Source organism: Budorcas taxicolor, chromosome 7 (genome assembly GCF_023091745.1).
Source record: "Budorcas taxicolor isolate Tak-1 chromosome 7, Takin1.1, whole genome shotgun sequence".
In the NCBI taxonomy this organism is placed as follows: domain Eukaryota; kingdom Metazoa; phylum Chordata; class Mammalia; order Artiodactyla; family Bovidae; genus Budorcas; species Budorcas taxicolor.
Genome location: NC_068916.1, coordinates 18,663,191 through 18,684,036, shown reverse-complemented (window position 1 = coordinate 18,684,036; position 20,846 = coordinate 18,663,191). Strand labels below are relative to the sequence as shown.

Below are 20,846 nucleotides of genomic sequence, written 5' to 3'. Positions count from 1 at the left end.
TGGGAGAATAGTAGTCAGTGTCATCACTTGGATGACATCACTTGTGTGGGCCACAGTTTGTTGTGCATTTTGACTTTTCCTAAGTCGATGTTTTTGCCAAGGCAGAGTACTGAAAAATGAGAGAAAGACGTTTATTGGGGCAAGGGGAAGGGGTGGGCGGGCAGAGGATATAGCCTGTGGAGTTTGTTTTTGTTTTTAAGAAAAAGAAATCCTTGTGTTAGGAACACAAATGTGCATTAAATAAAGGAGACAAACCATTATTAAAAGTAGGCATATTTTCCCAGACTTTTCTGTGTGTCTATCGTTACCTAAAAACAAATGCAGAAACGTAACCAGAAACCCAGTGTAGCTTTATCTTTCCATTAAAAAAAAATCCATACTACACACAACATCCTTTAATTTACTTTTTTCAGTAATGCAGAAAATGGCTAAGTATTCATTCTTTGTATTATAGTTGAGCTCCTCAGTTTTATCACTATACTATTTGTTCCAGTTTTCAGCATGTCCATGTGCCAGTTACCTCTGCTGAAGGAATATGTTTATGTTAACTGAGAAGTAGAATTCTGGGGTCCAAAGATATGTACATTTATTTTTAAAATAGTTATTAGCAAGTGGCTTTCCAACAGGCTCTACTGGTTAATAATTAGCAACATGGGCAGGTACCTGTTTCTTTAAATTCTTGCTTAATGCTAAATATTATTTTCCTTGTATTTGTCTGAATTTCTCCACAGGTAAAGTGTCCATTTACATTTCTTCACAGATTAGAAAATTTCTGATAATTGGCCATCTGTATTTCTTCAATTGTCTCTTCATGTCCTTTGCTCATTTTGATGCTTCTCTCACTTTTGAGAGTGCTCGCTCTGTAAAATATCAGTTGTTTTTTTCCCAGTCTTTCATTTGACTTAAGTCGTTTGTTTTGACTTAAGTAATTTGTGATGTTTTTGTCTTTCAGGTTTTAATCTTGAATACAGGCAATGCCGTTAGCCTGTTTTATTTGGTTTTAGATTTTATGTTGTATTTTAAAAGGCAGTCCTTTGCTTTAAAATTACTTTTTTAAGAAATCTTCATTGCAGAGTAGTATTTATAGTTTTATTTTTAGTTCATTTGGAATTTATTTTTGTATATGATGTGAAGCTAAATAGGGATCAAAATAATGGGATTTTTAAAATACTTATTACTTATTTATTTGGCTGTACCATGTTTTTATTGCAGCATGTGGGATCTAGTTCCCTGAACAGGGATCGAACCTGGGTCCCCTGCATTGGGAGTGTGGATTCTTAGCCACTGGACCACCAGGGAAGTCCCAGTGTGATAACATTTCTGCTAAATTCCTAGTGCTCTTGCTTGTCCCTCCGGCAGGGAGTCGGGGGAGAATAGTTACTTTGACCATAGATGATTCGTTTTTCCTGTTCTTAAACTTCACAGGAAGTAGAACCATTCAAAGCAAAAAAACTGGGCATGGGTTTCAGCACTGTGTACCTTGTGGAATCTTAGTTCTCTGACCAGGGATTGAGCCTAGGCCCTAGGCAGTGAGCTCATAGAGTCCTAACCACTGGACTGCCAGGAATTCCTAATACAAACTCTTCTCTGTCTGGTTTCTTAGATGCTTGCAGTCACTCTATTATGAGGTTTTACAGTACTTTTTCATATTCAATAGGACTACTTTATAAGTTCTCTTATTTTACCTTATTAAAATAATTGCCTTATTAAATTTTATTAAGATTTTTACCGAAAATAATGAGTTTTTTCTTCTGTTCAGTTTGAACAAACTCAAAATACTTTGAAATCTGATGGTTTTAATCAGAATCCTAGAAAGCTTCCAAATTAGTTTTATACCAGTACTTTGTTTAATAGATCATTTAAAGTAATTTAACTAGAAAAGCAAAGTTAGCATGTTTTTAAAAATACATTTTAATAATTGGCAAAATTTTGAATCGATGCTTCACAAGAGAATATAAGTAAATGGCCAGTGACCACGTTAAAAATTATTATGTTTAGGTATCAAGGAAATGAAAATTAAAATGATTAGAAATACTAAAAAGCAGCTATTAAAATGGCAAAGATATAGAAAAACAAACTTCCCGTACACTGCTGTGGAGTATATAAAATGATACAGTTATTTTGGGAGAAAAATTGGCACATAAAAGTTAAAAAAATTTCAGCTGAAATATTAATCATCCCAAAGTATTCCGTTCCTGTGTCTTTAGCCAAAGTAAATAAAAGCATGGATCCACAAAAACTTTGATTATGAATGTACAGTGTATCTTTTTTTGGGAGACATAATTTCATGCTTAGAAAAGATACAAGAAAAAGACAAGAAATTTTCATAAATTTTCACCCAGATTCCCGAAATGCTATCATTTTAATACATTCGTTTTATCCTTTTCTTTCTCGAGAGAGGGAGGGGAGGGGAGGAGGGAGAAAGAAAAGGATAAAACAAATGTAATACATATATATTTTTTCCTTTTCCCCTGAACTGTTTTAGAATAAGTTGCAAGTATGTGCCTCTTTGCTCCTACATACTACAGTATTTTCGAAAAGCGAGGACATTACATAACTATGTACATAGTTACCAAAAATCAAGAAATTAATATTGGAATAATGCTGTTATCTAAGCTTAGGCCTTACTTAATCATTATTCCAGTAATGTCCTTCATAACTCAGAAGAAAGAAGTTCTAGGGTCTTTTGCCTTCAGTTGTCACGCACATCTTTTTGGTCTCCTTTAATCTACAACAGTTTCCAAGCCTTTGTTTGTATTTGTGACATTACCATTTCCTGAAGAGCACAGACCACTTACTTTGAAGCCTGTTTTTCAGTTTGGGTTTATTGGGGGGTATTTCTGGTGTTTTTTTTTCCTCCCCTCATGATTAGGTTCAAATCACATACTTTTGTCAGAAATACCACTGGAAGTGTTGTTTTTCTCTGTTGTTACGTGTCCTCCTTACAGGCACATCCTGACAGTTTGGGCAGGTAACTTGAGGTGGTATTGGTTGGGTGTTTCTCCACAGGAGAGTTTGTAATTGTATCTATGGGGAGGATACTCGGAGACTTAAAAATAGCATATTTCACTCTCCACTAGTGTCAGCATTCCACTGAGTTGTCCAGTGGTGATTTTCTAAATTAATCATTCCATGTCTAGTGCTGGGTTTCTGCCATAAGAAGTAGTAGCTTGTACTTCTCCCCCACTTATCAGTGTGAACTTAGAGATTCCTATTCAGTAGGTGATAAGCCTTTGTGATTATTATTTATTTTGATGTTCAAATTCTCCCTGTGAGACTCCTGCAAGCTGGCACCAGTATCTTTTTAACATGTTCACATCACTCTTTGAACACTACTTTCTGGCACAAGAGGGTGTTCAGTGTCTGTTTGCTTTCCCTGCCCTGCACTGGGAATCAGCCATCTCTTCCAGGTGCCCTTCATTTTTGCAGAGTGCTGGTGTACCCTTTGGGAGAAGGTGATGGCACCCCACTCCAGTACTCTTGCCTGGAAAATCCCATGGACAGAGAAGCCTGGTAGGCTGCAGTCCATGGAGTCGCGAAGAGTCGGACACAACTGAGCGACTTCCCTTTCACTTTTCACTTGCATGCATTGGCGAAGAAAATGGCAACCCACTCCAGTGTTCTTGCCTGGAGAATCCCAGGGACGGGGGAGCCTGGTGGGCTGCCGTCTGTGGGGTTGCACAGAGTCAGACACGACTGAACTAACTTAGCAGCAGCAGTGTACTCTTCACTGAGGTGAAAGTCACTCAGTCATGTCCAGCTCTTTGCAGTCCCATGGACTGTGGCCTGCCAGGCTCCTCCGTCCATGGAATTCTCTAGGCCAGAATACTGGTCTAGGTGGCTGTTCCATTCTCCAGGGATGTTCCCAACCCAGAGATGGAACCCAGGTCTCCTGTGTGGCAGGTGGATTCTTTACCATCTGAGCCACCAGGGAAATCCATACAAGAGAGCGGGTTGCCATGCCCTCCTCCAGGGGATCTTCCCAACCCAGGGCTCGCACCCAGGTCTCCCACGTTGCAGGCAGATTCTTTACCGACTGAGCCACCAGGGAACCCCAAGACTATTGGATTGGGTAACCTATCCCCTCTCCAGGGGATCTTCCCAACCCAGGAAGCGAACTGGGGTCTCCTGAATTGCAGGCGAATTCTTTACCATGGAAGCCCTACTCTTTGCTGCAGGTGTCAAATTCTTGGCCACTGCTGGGTCTCTGAGGTCCTTTAGTAGTCTTCATGTACCTCGTGAAATTAAATACTAGTGAAGCAATCCAAAATGAGCCAATGACAGCTTAAGAAATATGGCGGGGGAAGGCTAATATGAACAGTGCACTTGCAAAACTTGGTAACTGGTGTTAATTGTCTGCTTTGTTTTTGATGTGCCAATGAAACATCATTTGCAAGTCAAAGACTTAAGCAAGGGATTGCCAGAGGACATTAAAAATAGATACAGTATTCTCAAGTTATAGGTGAAGCTACAAGGAAATATTAAGTATTTCCTTAAGTATTAAGTACTGTGATACAACTAATTTTGAGGAAGTTTTCCTAGATATGATGACTTGATAGCATAAGGTTCTCAATTCCCCTCAAAGTAACCTAAAAAGACTCTTTGAGATTTGTCTGTTCTAATATTCATCAAAAAGAAAATACAGAAGAATAACTCAAATTGAAAAACTGTTTCATTCTTGCTCTTATTTTAATGGTAGAATATTAAGATTTTCTTAATGAAAAATACCATAAATAGATGTAATTGGGAGAAAATGTTACAGCATATAAACATCCAGAAAGCATTCAATATTTCTACAAATTAATAAGATAATAGCCAATTGATTTCAGAAAAGAGACCTCCCTGGTGTCTCAGACGGTAATGAATCTGCCTGCAGTGTAGGAGACCTGGGTTCAATCCCTGGGTCGGGAAGATCCCTGGAGAAGGAAATGGCAACCCACTCCAGTATTCTTTCCTGGGAAATCCCATGGACAGAGGAGCCTGGCAGGCTACAGTCCAGGAGGTCACAAGAGTCAGACACTAAGCAACTACACTTTCCCTTCATTTTCATGAATAGACAGGTCATGGATAAAAGAAAAAACAAACAAGACCTATACACAAAAAAGAAAAATTCATGAAGGAAAGCAAATAAAAATAATGACAATATCATTTTTGCCAATTAACACTGGTAAACAGGTACCTAATTCTCAATATTCCACATTGACAAGGGTGTGAGGAAGTGAGTAGTTATTGGAGATGGTAAATTAATAAAACTGCTTTCTGGACAGGGGTGACCAAACTGTGAAACTAACCATGGAGGTGAGTCAACATACAGAGCAAGACAATTTTCCAAGGCCTTTATTAACAGAAGCAAGTTACAGAATATATATATACCGTGTGATTCCTTTACATAACAAGTTCATTTCTGTTTGAATGGTGTTTGTGTAAATCCACAAGATGTTTTCAAGGGCCACCAAGCTGACAACAATGCTTACCTCTTAGAAGTGCAACGGGGAGAACGGAAAAGAACTCTTTACATGAACTACGTGAAAAAGAACTTTTTCATGTATTTATGAGGGTGGATCTTTTACTGCTGCTGCTAAGTCACTTCAGTCGTGTCCGACTCTGTGAGACCCCATGGATTGCAGCCTTCCAGGCTCCTCCATCCATGGGATTTTCAATGCAAGAGTACTGGAGTGGGGTGCCATTGCCTTCTCCGATCTTTTACTAGTAAACTGAAATTTACTGTGAAGTGGCGAGAATCTTTTAATGAGCATACTTGTGTGACTGTATTTGTGTAATCAAATTTTTAAAAATAACTGCCCACATGCAGCCAGCCACACTGGGTCCTGGGGGAGTTCCCAGCAGGAGTCTGTGGAGGGGTCTAACAGTTGAGTTGGACATTCTCCCTGAAGTAGAAGCTTAATGGGGAGAAGAAATGGAAATCCCAGGCAAGGGGGCTGGGAGAAAGTTACGGAGACAAGAACTGTGAGGCTGTGTGGGCCTGTGGTTTGGAGATTGTAAATGTGGGAGGTCTTTTTACTCTTTGGAGGAAGAATTTGAGGGGTGCCTTTTCTTAGTAGTACCAAAAACAGTTGCTTTGGTTTTTGCCACAGTGATATTTCTCATTCACATTAATTTTGGATTCATTGAGATACATTGTTTTTCATCTTTGGATAGCAGGGTATCTTTCCCAAATAGTGATTGTTGGTTAGCATCCCGATGGGGGTGTGCTTTCCATATTGAAGAGTGGATGTTCTTAGTACAGCAGATTCTCTTGACATTGCTTGTTAGGGCATTTCTTACCTGGAGAATTCTCCGCTGAAAGGGCTTCAGGCTGCAGTGTACCTGTGTGTACTGCTTGTAGTGAGACCTGGATCTGCCTCATGAAAACCTGCTGCCTTTCTTGTGAAGGGGAGAAAGACAGTAGAAATAGAAAGGGTGGCAAGTTTCTGGTAGTCTACTTAGATTTTTCCTATTAACTCAGTGGAATTGGGCAAAAGCCAATGTGCATATTCTAGAATGGTACAAGTCTGCAGAAATGTTGCTGTATATCTTCCTAGCATATTTATAAAGACCACTAGGTTGAGTTCCAGACAATTTTGAAGCTCGAGGCATGTTTTGCCATAGGATACTGAGGTTCCCAGCCAACTACCAAGGCTATTTGCAATTAAAATATTTCTGGGGGAAAAAAAATTCTGAAAACATGAGTGAAGTTAGAATATGGAAAAATCAAGTAACACATGGTATAAAAATTTCTAAAGTCTGAATTATGGTACAAATGATTGTTGTGAATCATTAAGTCATCCCGACTCTGCAACCCCATAGAATGCACCAAGTCAGGCTTCCTTGTGCTTCACTATTTCCCAGAGTTTGCTCAAATCCATGTCCACTGAATCAGTGATGCTGTCTAACGATCTCATGCTCTGCCACCCTCTTCTCATTTTGCCCTCAATCTTTAACAGCTTTTCCAATGAGTTGGCTCTTCACATCAGGTGGCCAAGGTATTGGAGCTTTAGCGTCAGTCCTTCCAGTGATTATTCAGGGTTGATTCCCTTTAGGATTGACTGGTTTGATCTCCTTGCAGTCCAAGGACATCTCAAGAGTCTTCTCCAGCACCACAGTTTGAAAGCATCATTTTTTTCGGCCCTCAGTCTGCTTTATGGTGCAACTCTCAGTTCCGTACATGACTACTGGAAAAACCACAGCTTTTACTAATTGGACCACTAATTGTGCAAAGTAATGTCTTACTAGATAAACACTCAGTAGCCTAAGATATTCATCTTTAATTTGGAGAAAAATGGTGGTGCTTCCCAGGTGGCTCAGTGGTAAAGAATCCGCTTGCCAATAGACACAGACATAGAGGGTAAAGGAGAAGAGGAAAACAGTGAGATGAATGGAGAGAGTAGCATGGAAGCATATACACTAACGTATGTACATAGACGCCACTGGGAATTTGCTGTATTACTCAGGGAACTCAAACTGAGGCTCTGTAATAACTAGACCAGAGGGGACATATGTATACCTGTGGTTAATTCATGTTAAATGTATGATAGAAATCAAACCAATATTGTAAAGTAATCATCAGTCAATTAAAAATAAATATTTTTTAAAAAAAGAATCCACCTGCCAGTGCAGGAAATGCAGGTTCAGTCTCATTTGGGAAGATCTGAAGTAGGAAATGTCAACCCACTCAAGTATCCTTCCCTGAAGATCACATGGACAGAGAGGCTTGGTGGCCTCAGTCCATAGGGTCGCACACGACCCTGCACATACTCACACAAACCATATAATGTTATGAAAGAATATAGAAAGCTATTCACAAGGTAGTAAGTGAAAGGATTATAAAATGGCAGCACAGTTTTTAAAAGGAGAGTATGTGTATGTTCATAGCACAGTGTGGAAGGGATCCCTGCCCCACTGTATAATAGCTCCAGGACTAACTTTTAGATGGTAAAATTCTGAAAGGCATTTACTTTTTTTGCTTTCCTGTGTTTTCCTTTTATGTGGTTGTCTCTCGGTAAACGTGTTCCACATTCCTTAACCAAAAAGCAGCAAATGTGATCTTTTTTGATTGTTTTGGTTTGTGTGGTTTTTTGTTAGTTTGGGTTTTGTAATTCCAGGCTTGTGGGATCTTAGTTCACCTACCAAGTTTTGAACCTGAAACATTTGTAGTAAAACACAGAATGCTAATGACTGGAGTTCCAGGGAATTCCCCACAGCAGCACATTTGTATGCGATACTCTTCTCCCCATAACCGAAGCCAGTTAACATGACGGGCAGGCCTGGAAAAGGTCTGATTGCTTCCACTTTATTAAGAATCCATTTCTAGTGCCTCGTACCTGCACAGCTAGTTGATAAGAACAGAACCACTTCTACTAGGGGTAGTAGGGAACTCCCTTATCCAGATTGGATTTAACTAGTCCTGGATTACTGTGTTCCTAAACGGAAAAGTCCCACAGGTGTTCTAGGTTGTCTTTCTGTAGTGCTTAGGGTGTATAAAAGTGAAAGTTGTCACTTCTGAAAAATACATATCTTTGATCTCACACTATAAATTATTCCTCCAGGGCGCAAACCAGAAGAAGAGGGTGTGGAAGATAATGGGCTAGAAGAAAATTCTGGGGATGGACAGGTATGTGAACCTTGTCAGTGGTCAGCTTGGTGCGTGGACCAGGGCTTGTCATCTGATGGATGCTTGTATTTTTCTTTATCACAGGAGGATGTTGAGACCAGTTTGGAGAACTTACAGGACATCGACATGATGGATATCAGTGTGTTGGATGAAGCAGAGATTGATAACGGGAGTGTTGGAGACTGTGTGGACGATGATGATGCTGAAAACCTCCAGGAGTCCCTGTCTGACAGTAGAGAGCTTGTGGAGGGGGAGATGAAAGAGCTTCCAGAGCAGCTTCAAGAACATGCTGTAGGTACCTCGGCAGGGTCTCTAGGATGTACCCTAAATGTAAAAATTCCTCAAACAGTGTAACAGATAATAACTAAACTTGGAATTATGTTCTTTTAATGCCATTTCAGTACAATGTTTGGCTAATCCATTCACATCACAGATGAGTCTGAAAGGCACACTTTGCTTCATTGAAAAACGGTGTCTTGTGAGGAATGATTGTATCTGCTCTCCATTTGAATAGTGCAGCATTAAGCATCTTGAGGACACTATTCTAGCCTTGTTATAGGAGATTACTCTGTGATGTAGTAGCTCTGACGTCTCAAATACCAAAACAGGTGGAAAGTTGGTCTTTTGCTATCATTGGGTTGCTACCTCCACCCCACCCCCAATTCAGTCTTTGAATTCTGTGATCTTGTTTTTTTAAAGCCTTAGCTTTTTTTGTGTTAGGTTGACATCCAAGGCACAATACCGTTATGGTGAGTATTACTTACTGAATTCTCTCTGCCAGACGTTAGGCATTAGTTCCTTTCATCCTGTTAACCACAGATATATAAATGCTATTATGCCCATTTTTCAGTTGGGAAAATTGGGGGGTAAAAAGGTAAAGGTAAATATCTCCAGGCAGTAGCTCATATGAGAATAAGAATGAAGGCCAAGGTAACTCCAGATTCCATACACTTAACTCACAGACTGCGTTTTCTCAGTGCTGTTAATTCAGTGGATTGTGTTATTTCCAAAAGGATGAATGTTTCTCAGGTAGACAGAAAAGGCGATTGAAAAATACAAGCCCTGAGACATCTTTAAAGGCATTTCTGTTATTGGTATTGTAAATTTTGTTCTCCATTTATTTTACAGGTAGAGGATAAAGAAAGTATAAACAATTTAGATACTTCATCATCTGACTTCACTATATTACAGGTAAATTGTTGTATGGCTCAATAATTTTAAAATCAAAGGTTAGACTACAGTTTCTGGAATCCACTTCTGATACAGTCCCAACTAAAAGTCACTGCAAGGTCCGTTTCCTTTTTTGGCCTCCTAGAGGGAGTTTTGCTTTCAACCTTCTTGTTCAGAACGTGCCTATTGAGAATTGCTCATTGTTTTGGCTCCCCTGCCAGCATTGAAGATACCTGCAGTTAAGACTCGGGACTTCTAGGGGCCTCTTGTTAGTTTGATCAGTAACAGATCAAACTGTGGGGTCTGTCCTGGAGGGCCTCATCTGCAGCAGAAGTACTCCTAGGTGAGACATGAGACTGGAAGGGCAGCACCCCCTCCCCAGGACAGAAGAATGGGGTTCGGACAGCGGTGCAGGAGGGTGGGGTGGGGTGGCCACAGCACTGACATCACAGCTGGAAAAGATCGGTTCTGATTTTCTCTTTGGGAAGTTTGTCCTCAAAAAGTACACAGAGTTCTCTTGATGATTGTAGCCTCTTGGCTATTAAACACAGGTTAAACTACCACCTGTGTTAAAAGTTAAATGAGAACAAATGAGATGTGGGCTGACTTTTAGGTATAGTTTCTATTAATATGGATCTTGTTTCCTTTTACTTTTTCTGTCAGCCGATGTTGGTTTAAACTGTTGAAATAAACCTGAGTATCTGATTTTCAGAATGTTTTTGAGGAAATGAAAAAATGGCTTATGCCAGTCCTTGTTTTTTTGTTGTTTTAATAATGTAACTTATGCTGATTAATTGGAAACCACCTTTCAGATAAGACCTTCATTTCTCTCTGCCAGACGGGCCAGGTGTGTTATTAGTGAGCCACAAGCCAACCTCCAGGAGGGTACAGATTGCAAGAAAACTTGGTGAAACTTGGTTCACCATTCGGATGGATGTCTCTCCAGCTGCAGAGACAAAGCCTGTTCCTGACTCAGAAAGGAAAGGAGCAGGCTTATTTTCTTGAGTGTCTCCTCAGGTTTAAGAGTCCTGTGTACATTGTCTGGTCAGGACAGTACATATAGCCCTTTCATAGACAAATAGGAATGTATATGTTTTTGTCTAGGGAAAGTTAGGAGAGAATCGTTCTGCCTAAAATGATTGTTTCCTTCTGTGTAGAATCTTTAATTCCCAGCATGAAATGGGGAGAAAAAAACTTGATTACCAGTAAATGAAATTGTTATAAAAGTAACCCATTTTCTAGGGCTCCCCAGGATGGCAGGTCACCGCCTAGTGGACTGTGCCAACCATTCATGTGCATGTAACTTACACGCTAAGCACCTGTGGTGTCTCAGATGCACAAGGAGAGAGGTTGGTTCCCATCCTCCCTGTGTAGAAACAGAACGATGGGTAGGCCTGACTGATAAATGGACTCAAGTCACAGAGCCATTGCTCAAATCTTGGCTCTGCTGTGTGTCCTTGAGCAAGTTTGTCGACCGCAGTCTGCCTGACTCCTGATCTTTGAAAAGAAGGATGATACTAATAGAACCAACTTGCTACGGCTGTGGGGTGATTGGTTAGTATATGTGTATGTAAAGTGCTTAAATTTCTGCCTGGAACCTAGACAGTGCTTATCAGAGTTGGCTGGAGTTCTAGAATGTTGTCCCTTGAACAGAGAGAATGCAGGGGCCAGTGACCACACGTTGAAAGTCCCTTCCTTTAGTTGTGCAGGCTCTCTGTGAGCACATGGTCCCTGCACTAAATGTGTAGGACTTGGCCTGATGTGGGGTGAGGTACAGATGAGCCTGTTGTGGAGGAGGTAGGAATGGGGGTAGTAAAACCAAGCGCTGGTGTTGGTGAGAAGTAACAGTGGTGTGACTTGACCACTGCTTCCTGGGAAGGGCTTGAAGGATATTGAAGAATTAGAGCTGGCTTGCTGGATTGTTGATTGGAAGAGATAAGGAAGAAGGCACATGTGATACTGTAGGGACTCTTATTGACCAGGTAGGTGGGCATGTGTGTGTTGTGAGTCCACCATGCACAGGTAGAACATGGGTCAAGCCACCCATGCCTTCTTTCCTTTGATCTTTGGAATTTTTGGAAATTAATACTGCATTACTGAAAAATGATTATCTGGTATAATGTGTCTGGTATTCTGCTAGACAATAAAAGTATAAAACTAAAGCACAGCTATCCAGGCATTTAAGACAGTTGAGAAAGACAGCCATGTGATGGGTTCCTCACCATTAAAAGTGATAATGTTGCCAGGCGCTGGGAAATGCAGCAAAGCACAGGACTACAGTAAACACGGAAACAGTTCCCTGGGTCCAAGGTGGATGAAGTGCGGTACCAACTCTCCTGCAGGCTGTTGCCTGGAACAAGCAGGTTCCTTCGCCTGTTGCATTTGTGGGGTTCCTTGTCTGTTTTTAAAAATTCCCTTCTTAGTTGTTATACTTTGGGATGTAAATAAATTCTAAGTTTCATCCATCTGGCACAATTTTATTTATGTTTTTTGTTGCAGGAAATTGAAGAACCGTCCTTGGAGCCAGGTACTGTTAAATGAAAAGCTTAGCAACGGGGTTTGGAATCATTCTAGTTTTCCGCCTTCTCTGTTTGAATTCTTTGATATTAAAGTTATCTTACTATAGTATACATTGTTTGAAAGGTTTACGATCCAAAATATACCAGGATCATAGAGATTGGAAACCCAGCCATATCACCAGATCTGTGAAAGTGGCTGATTTCTCATTTTGTAAAGCTTATTGGGTGAGATGAGACTATCTCATGCCTTTTTAAATGAACACGGCACTGAAACAGATACAGAGAGAGTTTGGATGCCTCTCTAAAGTTAATACCTCTGTACCCCACAAAACAGATCTTGTGATATTGGGCAGTGTGTTAATTTTGTGGTTTTTAATTCAGGCAGTGCAGGCAGTGGTAGGGAGATAACATTTTAAAGCATTGAGACATAACTGGATTCCAGAAGAAGAAAAAGTTTCTTCATGAGAATTCCAAACAAATACTATTCACTTTCTGGACTACAAATATCTCAGAGCACCGATGGAAGAGATTCTGGTTTTCATGTCGGACTGTTCTGTTAAAAGAAATTCAAAGAAATTTGGAAATTGAGCTCTGTTCAGTGAATGGTGATACATTGAGTTAAGCAACTTGGACTTTGGAAGCTAAATTTGGAAGAGGCATATATACACGCCGACAGAATGAAGACTGTCAAGAATCAGCCAGAAGGTGTTGGGGGTTAAATAAGTCTCTGGGATGCATTTCTCTTCCATGTAGCATAGAGGCTTACTCTATAGTCGGTCGGAGTGCAGGTAGTGTAACCAGTGTTAAGTGTGTGTACCCGCGGGTTTTCCAATCTCTGTGTAGCTAGCAGTTCTCTTCGTGTTAGTGTGGCCGCCGTGCCAGTTCCGCATTTGTGATTGCTTTATTTCCCTGGTAATTAAACCTTGTGCCATTCTATTCCTGTTAAATCCGTAGAAAATGAGAAAATACTCGACATTTTGGGGGAAACTTGTAAATCTGAGCCAGTAAAAGAAGAAGGTTCCGAGCTGGAGCAGCCATTTGCACAGGAAACAAGTAGCGTGGGGCCAGACAGAAAACTTGCGGAGGAAGAGGACCTTTTTGACAGCGCCCATCCGGAGGAGGGTGATTTAGATTTGGCCAACGAGTCAACAGCACACGCTCAGTCGAGCAAGGCAGACACCCTGTTAGCGGTAGTGAAAAGGGAGCCCGTGGAGCAGACAGGCGATGACGAGAGGATGGACTGTGAGCCTGTAGGGCTAGAGAAGCCAATTGAGCAGAGTAGTAAAGCCTCAGAGCACACGGAAGCCTGTAGCGAGGAGGCCGCGGAAGCGCCCCCGGAAGCCTCAAGCCCGGACCCCGGGGATAGCAAAGAAGACGTGAAGAAGTTTGCTTTTGAAGCTTGTAATGAAGTCCCTCCGGCTCCTAAAGAGTCCTCAGCCAGTGAGGGCGCTGATCAGAAAATGAGGTTTGTTTTTTCTCAGTTTTAGACCAGACGCTATCTCCTTTTCATTGGTCGTTTAATGACACACATGAGCTGTTTTTCTGCAATTGGCCAGCCAGACTGATGCAATTGTAGTTTACCTCTAAAGAATGTTTGATTTCTCTTTGTTTATTTTAAGCTGATTACATAATCTTTTTTCTTTTCTCAACCTATCATGGTTGTTTTCTTTAATTCTTCCTAATTATCTTTAGCCCAGCAGAATTAATTAACTCCTGTGGGTCTGAAATCTTATGGTTAGGTCAGATTTCCAATACACGTTTGTAGGGGTATCATTTTTTTCAGAACTAAATTTCGGGTAGGTATGCAACCTCAGCACATACTTTATAATTTTGAGTTAGTTTCCTCTCTGCTTCTTCCTTCTGGAGTGACATTGTCTTTTGTCTCTAGTTCTATCGAAGATGACTCGGATACAAAAAAGCTTTCCAAAGAGGAGAAGGGTAAGTCAGCAGGGTGGCACCCCCGGGAGCGATGGTTCTAGTTGGCTTTAGCCATCACACACCCATTTCTACCTCACCAGCCTGTGAGCCTGTCTCAAAGCCTTTCTCCACTCTAGCCACCTGCTTCCTCACTCTGCGGGTTCTGGGTTGCAGGGCGGAACTGTCACTTCAATTTGATTTGGACACTTGACTTTGCCAGAGTCCTTTCAGCTCCTCCATCCAGACTTTCCCTCTGATTTGTGAACTTCTTGGACACAGTGACACATGCAGATGGAGAAAATGCTTTGAGTTTTCAGATACTGGGGTTTGGTGGGTCCCTGGTATGCAGATTTATCAACACCAGAGCCCTTTATTAATTTGCTGATTGAGAAGTAGTTTTGCTGGCTGCTCCAGACGCATCCTTAATCGGTGTTCAAAGAAGACCAGACACTGGGGAGAGGATGTATCTCAGACTCCACAGTGACAGCTCCTGTCTTATGTTCCAAAGTCACCTCGCTGAGATGGGTGATGCCATCTGGTAGCTGATGGCTACCCCAGCCACAGGCCCAGTGGGCCCCGACCAGTTGTAGAAAGGGACATTGCCATCGGTTCTGTCCACCCTGTGGGCAGCTCTAGAACTCATGTCAGGACAGCAGGCCGGCCTCCAGCCCCAGCCTTCTCTGTACTGCTGGCCTCTAGAGCAAGTAGGGAGTACCTGGTTTAGAATGACTCTATGATACTTAAGACTCAGGATTTTGTCTGTATCTTGTTTTTGACTGGAACTTTTTAAAAATAGGTCGTAGCAGTTGTGGAAGGAATTTCTGGGTTAGTGGACTTTCTTCTACCACCAGAGCTACAGATTTGAAGAATCTTTTCAGCAAGTACGGGAAGGTAAGAGCCGACGAAGCTCCTTGTGAGCTCATGCAATATGGCCTCTACGTGTAAATCATTGTCCCCTGCAATGAGGACTTTGACACTGTGTGGTTCTTTGAACTCGCAGCTTTGCAGGCCTGTAGCCAGTCCGCCCTCACTGAAAGAAATGTGAGCCCAGCAGGAGTCCCAGAGCCCACATCCACTTTGTATATCTCGTGCTTCCCTGGCTCCAATCCACCATATCATTTGATAACTTAATGAGTGCATTTCTCTGCCTTAAACCTGTGGAGGGATTGCTGTTAGGTGGGGAGGACAGGGCAGCCCATTGTTGTGAGTCATAGTGATTAGAGAAGCTGTAGATAAATGTTATGAACAAAAGATCTTTGAACTAGACCCCTGTGAACAGCTGTAGGCCTCAGCTCTGCAGCACAGAGTGGTGTGCCTGGGGCATGCTGCCAGTCCCACGTGAGTCTTGTCTCTACACTTGGGGCTCTCAGAGCTGTGGGAGCCCCGCCTCTGCTCCGTGTTTTTCCCCCTAGGCTGAGTAACTCTAGCCACCTCTGTCACACCTGCCTGTCTCCCTCTCTCCCTCCTCGGCCCAGAAAAGGTGGACATGATGCCCAGGTGGGGCCCCCACACATACACATTGAGTGCTGCCTCTTCTTCCTTTCTCCCCCCGCCCCTTCCTCCCAGTGCTTCCTGGACTCACCTCCAGATAAGCTGCCATGCCCACGCCTCCTTGTCTTCAGTCGTCTTTGCCGAGTAAGATTTAGCACAGGCCCTCATTCACAGTTAGGATTCAGAAATGATAACGGAGAAAACCAACATCTTTGATCTTGGCTGTTGATGTTCAGGAACAAACAAGGAAACAAAGCTTGACATGTTCCTCACAGTAACTGAAAACTCCCTGGACATTTGCATTACAGAGTGGGACCCTTCTCTTGATTCTGCAGTGGCCCTCAGAGCAGATGTCTGCTCTGCAGGAAAATGTCCGTCTGGAGCCTGCAATGTCTTGGGTACACTGCAGGCTTAATGTGGATTGAATAGGGGCCAGACTCCTGGGAATCCGTACTTTGGGGCTCAGGTTTCATTTGGCACAATAAAGATGAATACCAGCCATGGCCCCTGACACACTGGGACTTCTCCTGAGCCATGGGCCTTCTCGCATAAATGGGCGTCCCAGCCTCAGTTTGCTGCTGCTGTTGGGTCAGTTAACTAATATCTAGCATGTGAGGATGTATCTGTAGCACCTGAAACATACCCATGAATTTTGTTTTGGGAGTAATAGGGTGGGCTCTGTGTTCTAGAGTGCTCTTTGTAAACCCGTCCTATGTCCCTCTCCTTCTGTTGGTGTGTCTTCTTACTTCACTGTCCACCTGGCTGACCGCATATTTAGGAACATTTCCTTTCAAGGTTTACATAGTCTTAATGGAATTCTGGCAGGACGCTGCCTTCAGCTTCACTCTGCTCTCTCCACCTCACTGTCATCCTAGTCCCCTAGAGAAACAGCCATGAAGGAGTAGGAGCAGCCAGGCTATATAGCATTGCCCTCCACAGCCTTTACCTGCCACTTGTCATCCACCTGTTATTGGCATCTCTTGGAAGTGGCATAAACCACAGTGTAGGGGTCTATGTGGGGGCTTCGTGTCTGAGATGTACATGTGTATTTTCCTTCAAGGTGGTGGGCGCCAAAGTTGTGACCAATGCCCGGAGTCCTGGAGCACGCTGCTATGGCTTCGTTACCATGTCCACGGCAGAAGAGGCCACAAAATGCATCAACCACCTGCACAAAACAGAGCTCCATGGGAAGATGATCTCAGTGGAAAAAGTAAGGGGCCATTTTCCTCCTGGGATCTAGCCACATTAGGAAATAAGGTAATACTTCTACTTGATTCTCTTGTTTTAGGCAAAAAATGAACCTGCCGGGAAGAAAAGCTCTGAGAGAAGAGAAGGGGAGGGGAAAAAAGAAAAATCCAGCAATACTGACAGGTATGAGTCTTCTCGAGGGGATTATGGCCAAGATGACCTTTCTCTTGATGTCTTGTTCCTCACTTTTCCATGGGTGGGAAAGGCTGTGAGGCTTTCACCCCCTTGCCTTCTGTGCACTTGTTGGAGGATTTTCCCGCCAGTCCTCAGAGGTGTCTCAAGTTCCTCTCCTAGACTGCATGTTCTCCGTTCTGTGGATGCCTCCGAGGCAGCCCCATCCTCACTCGGTGCTCATTGCGGGAGTCTTGCTGGGTTGTTCCCTCAATGTTTCATCTCACACCTATCTGTATCTGCATGCCATTTATAGATCTGCCAACCTCAAGAGGGAAGAGAAGGCTGACAGAAAAGATGACGCTAAAAAGGGTGAAGACGGGAGTGGAGAGAAGAGTGAAGACCAGGATGATCAGAAACCTGGCTCTTCAGAGCGCTCTCGAGCCACAAAGTCAGGTAGCTGACCAGTGGGTGTGAGAGATTGCACCCTGGCTTCTGTTCCTGGCTGGTGTGGTTAATGGGCAACACAAACTACATTTGTTTTCCTTGAAGTTGAGTACTTTTCCCTCAGTACGAGGTGTCCCTTCTTACCTGACTCCTCTCTTCCTACAGGAAGCCGAGGAACTGAGCGGACTGTGGTGATGGATAAATCTAAAGGTGTGCCTGTTATCAGTGTCAAAACGTTGGGATCCAAAGAGCGAGTGAGTATTCTTTTCCTGCCTGGGTTATTTATTTCCTTTGACAGTTCTCTGTGTGTTTTAGGGGATTCGTGAGCTTAATTTGAGAAAAGCTTGTCAGTCTTCTGAAAATGGAGGGGTTTTTTGAACTTTAAAATTGAGGAAGTTTAAAGGCTTTCCTTCATAGCTTTGGTAAGAGTTACTGCCCTTTTTAAAACAAACAAAAAAAAACTTTCGAAATTCATTTATGGGTGTGATTGGCTTTATTTGCCTGCATCTGGGCACAGCAGTCCATGTTCGTTGCTGGCCTCAGGTTTCAGCAGCTCTCCATTGTGCATTTGTAACCCACACTTGGCAGAGCCGGCCTTCCGGCTGCCTCTGTGCCCAGTCTCCATCTTACTCGTTCCGTGCGTTGTCTCCGTGCAGACGCTCCATAGAGCCACAGAATCCACAGAGTGCCCACCTTAGGCTCTTACCGCTTCACTCTGCCTGCTGTTTTAGGGTCACGGGCAGCTCTGGATGTTCATAATTCAACTCTTGACAGCCTTACAACTAGGATGGATGTGGGCCCAGGTCCCCAAGACTACCCACATTTCCAGGGCCACTCAGGGTCCCACTGGGCCCAGCACATAGTTGTAGTTAACGCCTAAGGTTGGCTCCAGTGATGCGGGGAGGTCACACAGCCAGGCAGGTGGGGAAAGCCCCAGAGTCTGGAGGGAACTCTCCTGGCTCCCTGTGGTCTCCTTCCCGCAAGGCTCCCCAAGCAGGGACCGTGCAGCAGCACAAGAGTCATGCTTCTGCCCAGGGAGCCCCGTTAACAGCCTCAGTTCCCAGGCTTACTGGGGCTGTTCACATACGTACCCTCTCCTGACTCCCAGAAGGAAAGCAGTTGTTCAGCACAAACCATCGTTTGCATGGTCAGGGCACAGTGAGCCACCTTTGCCAGTGTACTGTTGACTAGGGTACTCTGAATGCCAAGGTTCCCACCACTAGCCTCAGGCCTGCCATGTTAACCTGTGCTGGCCAGATGACCAGCCATTTAAGCTCATGAATGTTATGGACCAGTTACAAGCTGAGAGTTCTGTTACAGCATTTTATATCTGTACTCTATTTGTGCAAATATTTTACTGTATCAGATAATTTCTCCCTTCTTTTTAACAAATGATGTCAAATGGAAAAATCGAAGTGTGGATTCAAGGGCTAAGATGAATAGATGTCAAAAATTAATGCCTTCAGCACAAATAAGGAATCCTCAGACGTGGCAGAAGTGGTCTTGATTGGGCACCACTGCGTGTTTAATATTGAAGAATGTGTTTTGAATGCACTTGACAAAATGAAAAAAAGTTTGGTTTGTTTTTACCTTCAATGAAAAGTTTCTGAGAAAATCCCCTTTTCAGTGTTGACTACTGAAAGTAGGCAGTGGATTCCAGTTTAGCTTGGTAGTGAGTCTATGACTCTGGATTTTGGTAAGCCAAGGTGAGGGTTCTCCAGAGAGAATACAGTCTTACCTGATTGTTTCATTCACTGTTCAGCTTCATTTCTGATCTTGGATGCTTGAGCCTGGACACAGTTGATTTCTTCCTGCTTTAACTTGTCAATGCTTCTTGGTGAACCAGGTGTCTAAGAGCCAGGATCGCAAATCGGCCAGCAGAGAGAAGCGGTCTGTTGTGTCCTTTGATGAAGTGAAAGAGTCGAGGAAGTCGAGAGACTCGGAGTCTCGCAGGTGAGTTGGGATCCAGGGATGTTGGCTGATTTGGGCAACACACATATCAGCCAGAGTACAGTTTTGGTGAAGTAATTGGCAAAGAGATCAGTGAAACTGACCCTCACGCATGTTTACTTTCACATGATAAAAATATTTATCATGACATTTCCCAGAATTAAGAGAAGGACAGGCTCTCCTCAGCAGCTTCAGGTCACTGGTCTGTGCCTTCGGACCATCTTTTGGGTCTCTGGCTCATATCACTGAAGCCCATGTCAACATAAACTGTTGGCTGCACAGAAATATAAAAGTTAAATTCATCTGTATGGTGCAAAAGTAAACCTATTTGAGTTTGACCTTTTGAAAGGACTAAAAATTTATAAAGGAGTCATCTAAATTAAAATTTCCCAAAAGACCAAAGATGTGTGGCAGATAGAAATAAAGGTGATTTGAAATAAATATACAAAAATTAACCTGATAGCAAGGTTGACAGAAGTGGCTCAACAGGGTCATGAAACATCATTGAGTCTTACCAGGGACCACTACCACGCAGATGAATGCACTGGGAGAGGTGATCCCGGCCTTTTCCACTTCATGGGCTCCTTCCCAAAAGCCTGGTGTTATTATCTGTTGGATGGGGATGCGCAGGGTCCAAGACATGGTCCCTGAAGCAAGGAAATCACAGAAATGTTTGTCCTTGACACAGAAAACAAGACAAGATAAGGCATTTCTGTTCGTACTATTCTCTGTTGGTAAACAGAGCAGAGAAGGAACAAGAGGTTGGAGGGAAGTACATGTTGGGCATCATCAGTATCTCTGCAAAAGTCGGGCTGTCAGTGCCTCAGCCTAGTGCTGGGAGGATGGGTCCTGCACAACCTGCTGCCTCCACCATCCTCTGGCACTTGCTTGTTACTAAATTTATCTGTAGTTCGAGGCCCCCCGCATCCCACCTGGGGGCACTGCTGCAGCTCAGGGGTCCCTGCAGCCTCTACTCCTTGCTTGCAGGTTGCGCGAGCATAGCGAGCGTGAGCAGTCCATGCAGGCAGAGCTGGAGCGGCAGGAACGCAAGAAGCTGCTCATTGCCCGCGAGAGGCTGGCCTTCCACAGACACCGCCTAGAGAGGGAGCGCATGGAGCGGGAGCGGTTGGAGCGGGAGCGCCGGCGGGTGGAGCATGAGCGCCGTCGCGAGCAGGAGCGCATCCACCACGAGCGCGAGGAGCTGCGGCGCCAGCAGGAGCTGCGTTATGAGCAGGAGCGGCGGCCTGCCGTCCGCAGGCCCTATGACTATGGGCGGTAAGCCATGCCATAGCTCACTGCCACCCCTAAGGTGGCCCGTGGCATTTAGAACTGTGCCATGTTCCCCAGAACCCTGTTAATGAGTGATTTTTGCAAAGGGGAAA

General features: G+C 43.4%; 1 protein-coding gene across 1 annotated transcript in view; it reads left to right on the top strand.

Annotated features, from left to right (window-relative positions):
• The window catches only part of LOC128051424 (scaffold attachment factor B1-like), a 60,998-nt gene that overhangs the window by 36,075 nt on the left and 4,077 nt on the right, over positions 1-20,846 (top strand). Inside the window, exons 19-31 of the mRNA XM_052643995.1 lie at positions 8,547-8,611; positions 8,696-8,906; positions 9,744-9,802; positions 12,281-12,308; positions 13,255-13,765; positions 14,189-14,238; positions 15,014-15,108; positions 16,769-16,918; positions 16,997-17,079; positions 17,384-17,523; positions 17,680-17,768; positions 19,361-19,467; positions 20,452-20,739. Of these exons, the coding sequence (XP_052499955.1) occupies positions 8,547-8,611; positions 8,696-8,906; positions 9,744-9,802; positions 12,281-12,308; positions 13,255-13,765; positions 14,189-14,238; positions 15,014-15,108; positions 16,769-16,918; positions 16,997-17,079; positions 17,384-17,523; positions 17,680-17,768; positions 19,361-19,467; positions 20,452-20,739 (1,876 nt within the window). The remainder of the gene's footprint in view (positions 1-8,546; positions 8,612-8,695; positions 8,907-9,743; positions 9,803-12,280; positions 12,309-13,254; positions 13,766-14,188; positions 14,239-15,013; positions 15,109-16,768; positions 16,919-16,996; positions 17,080-17,383; positions 17,524-17,679; positions 17,769-19,360; positions 19,468-20,451; positions 20,740-20,846) is intronic.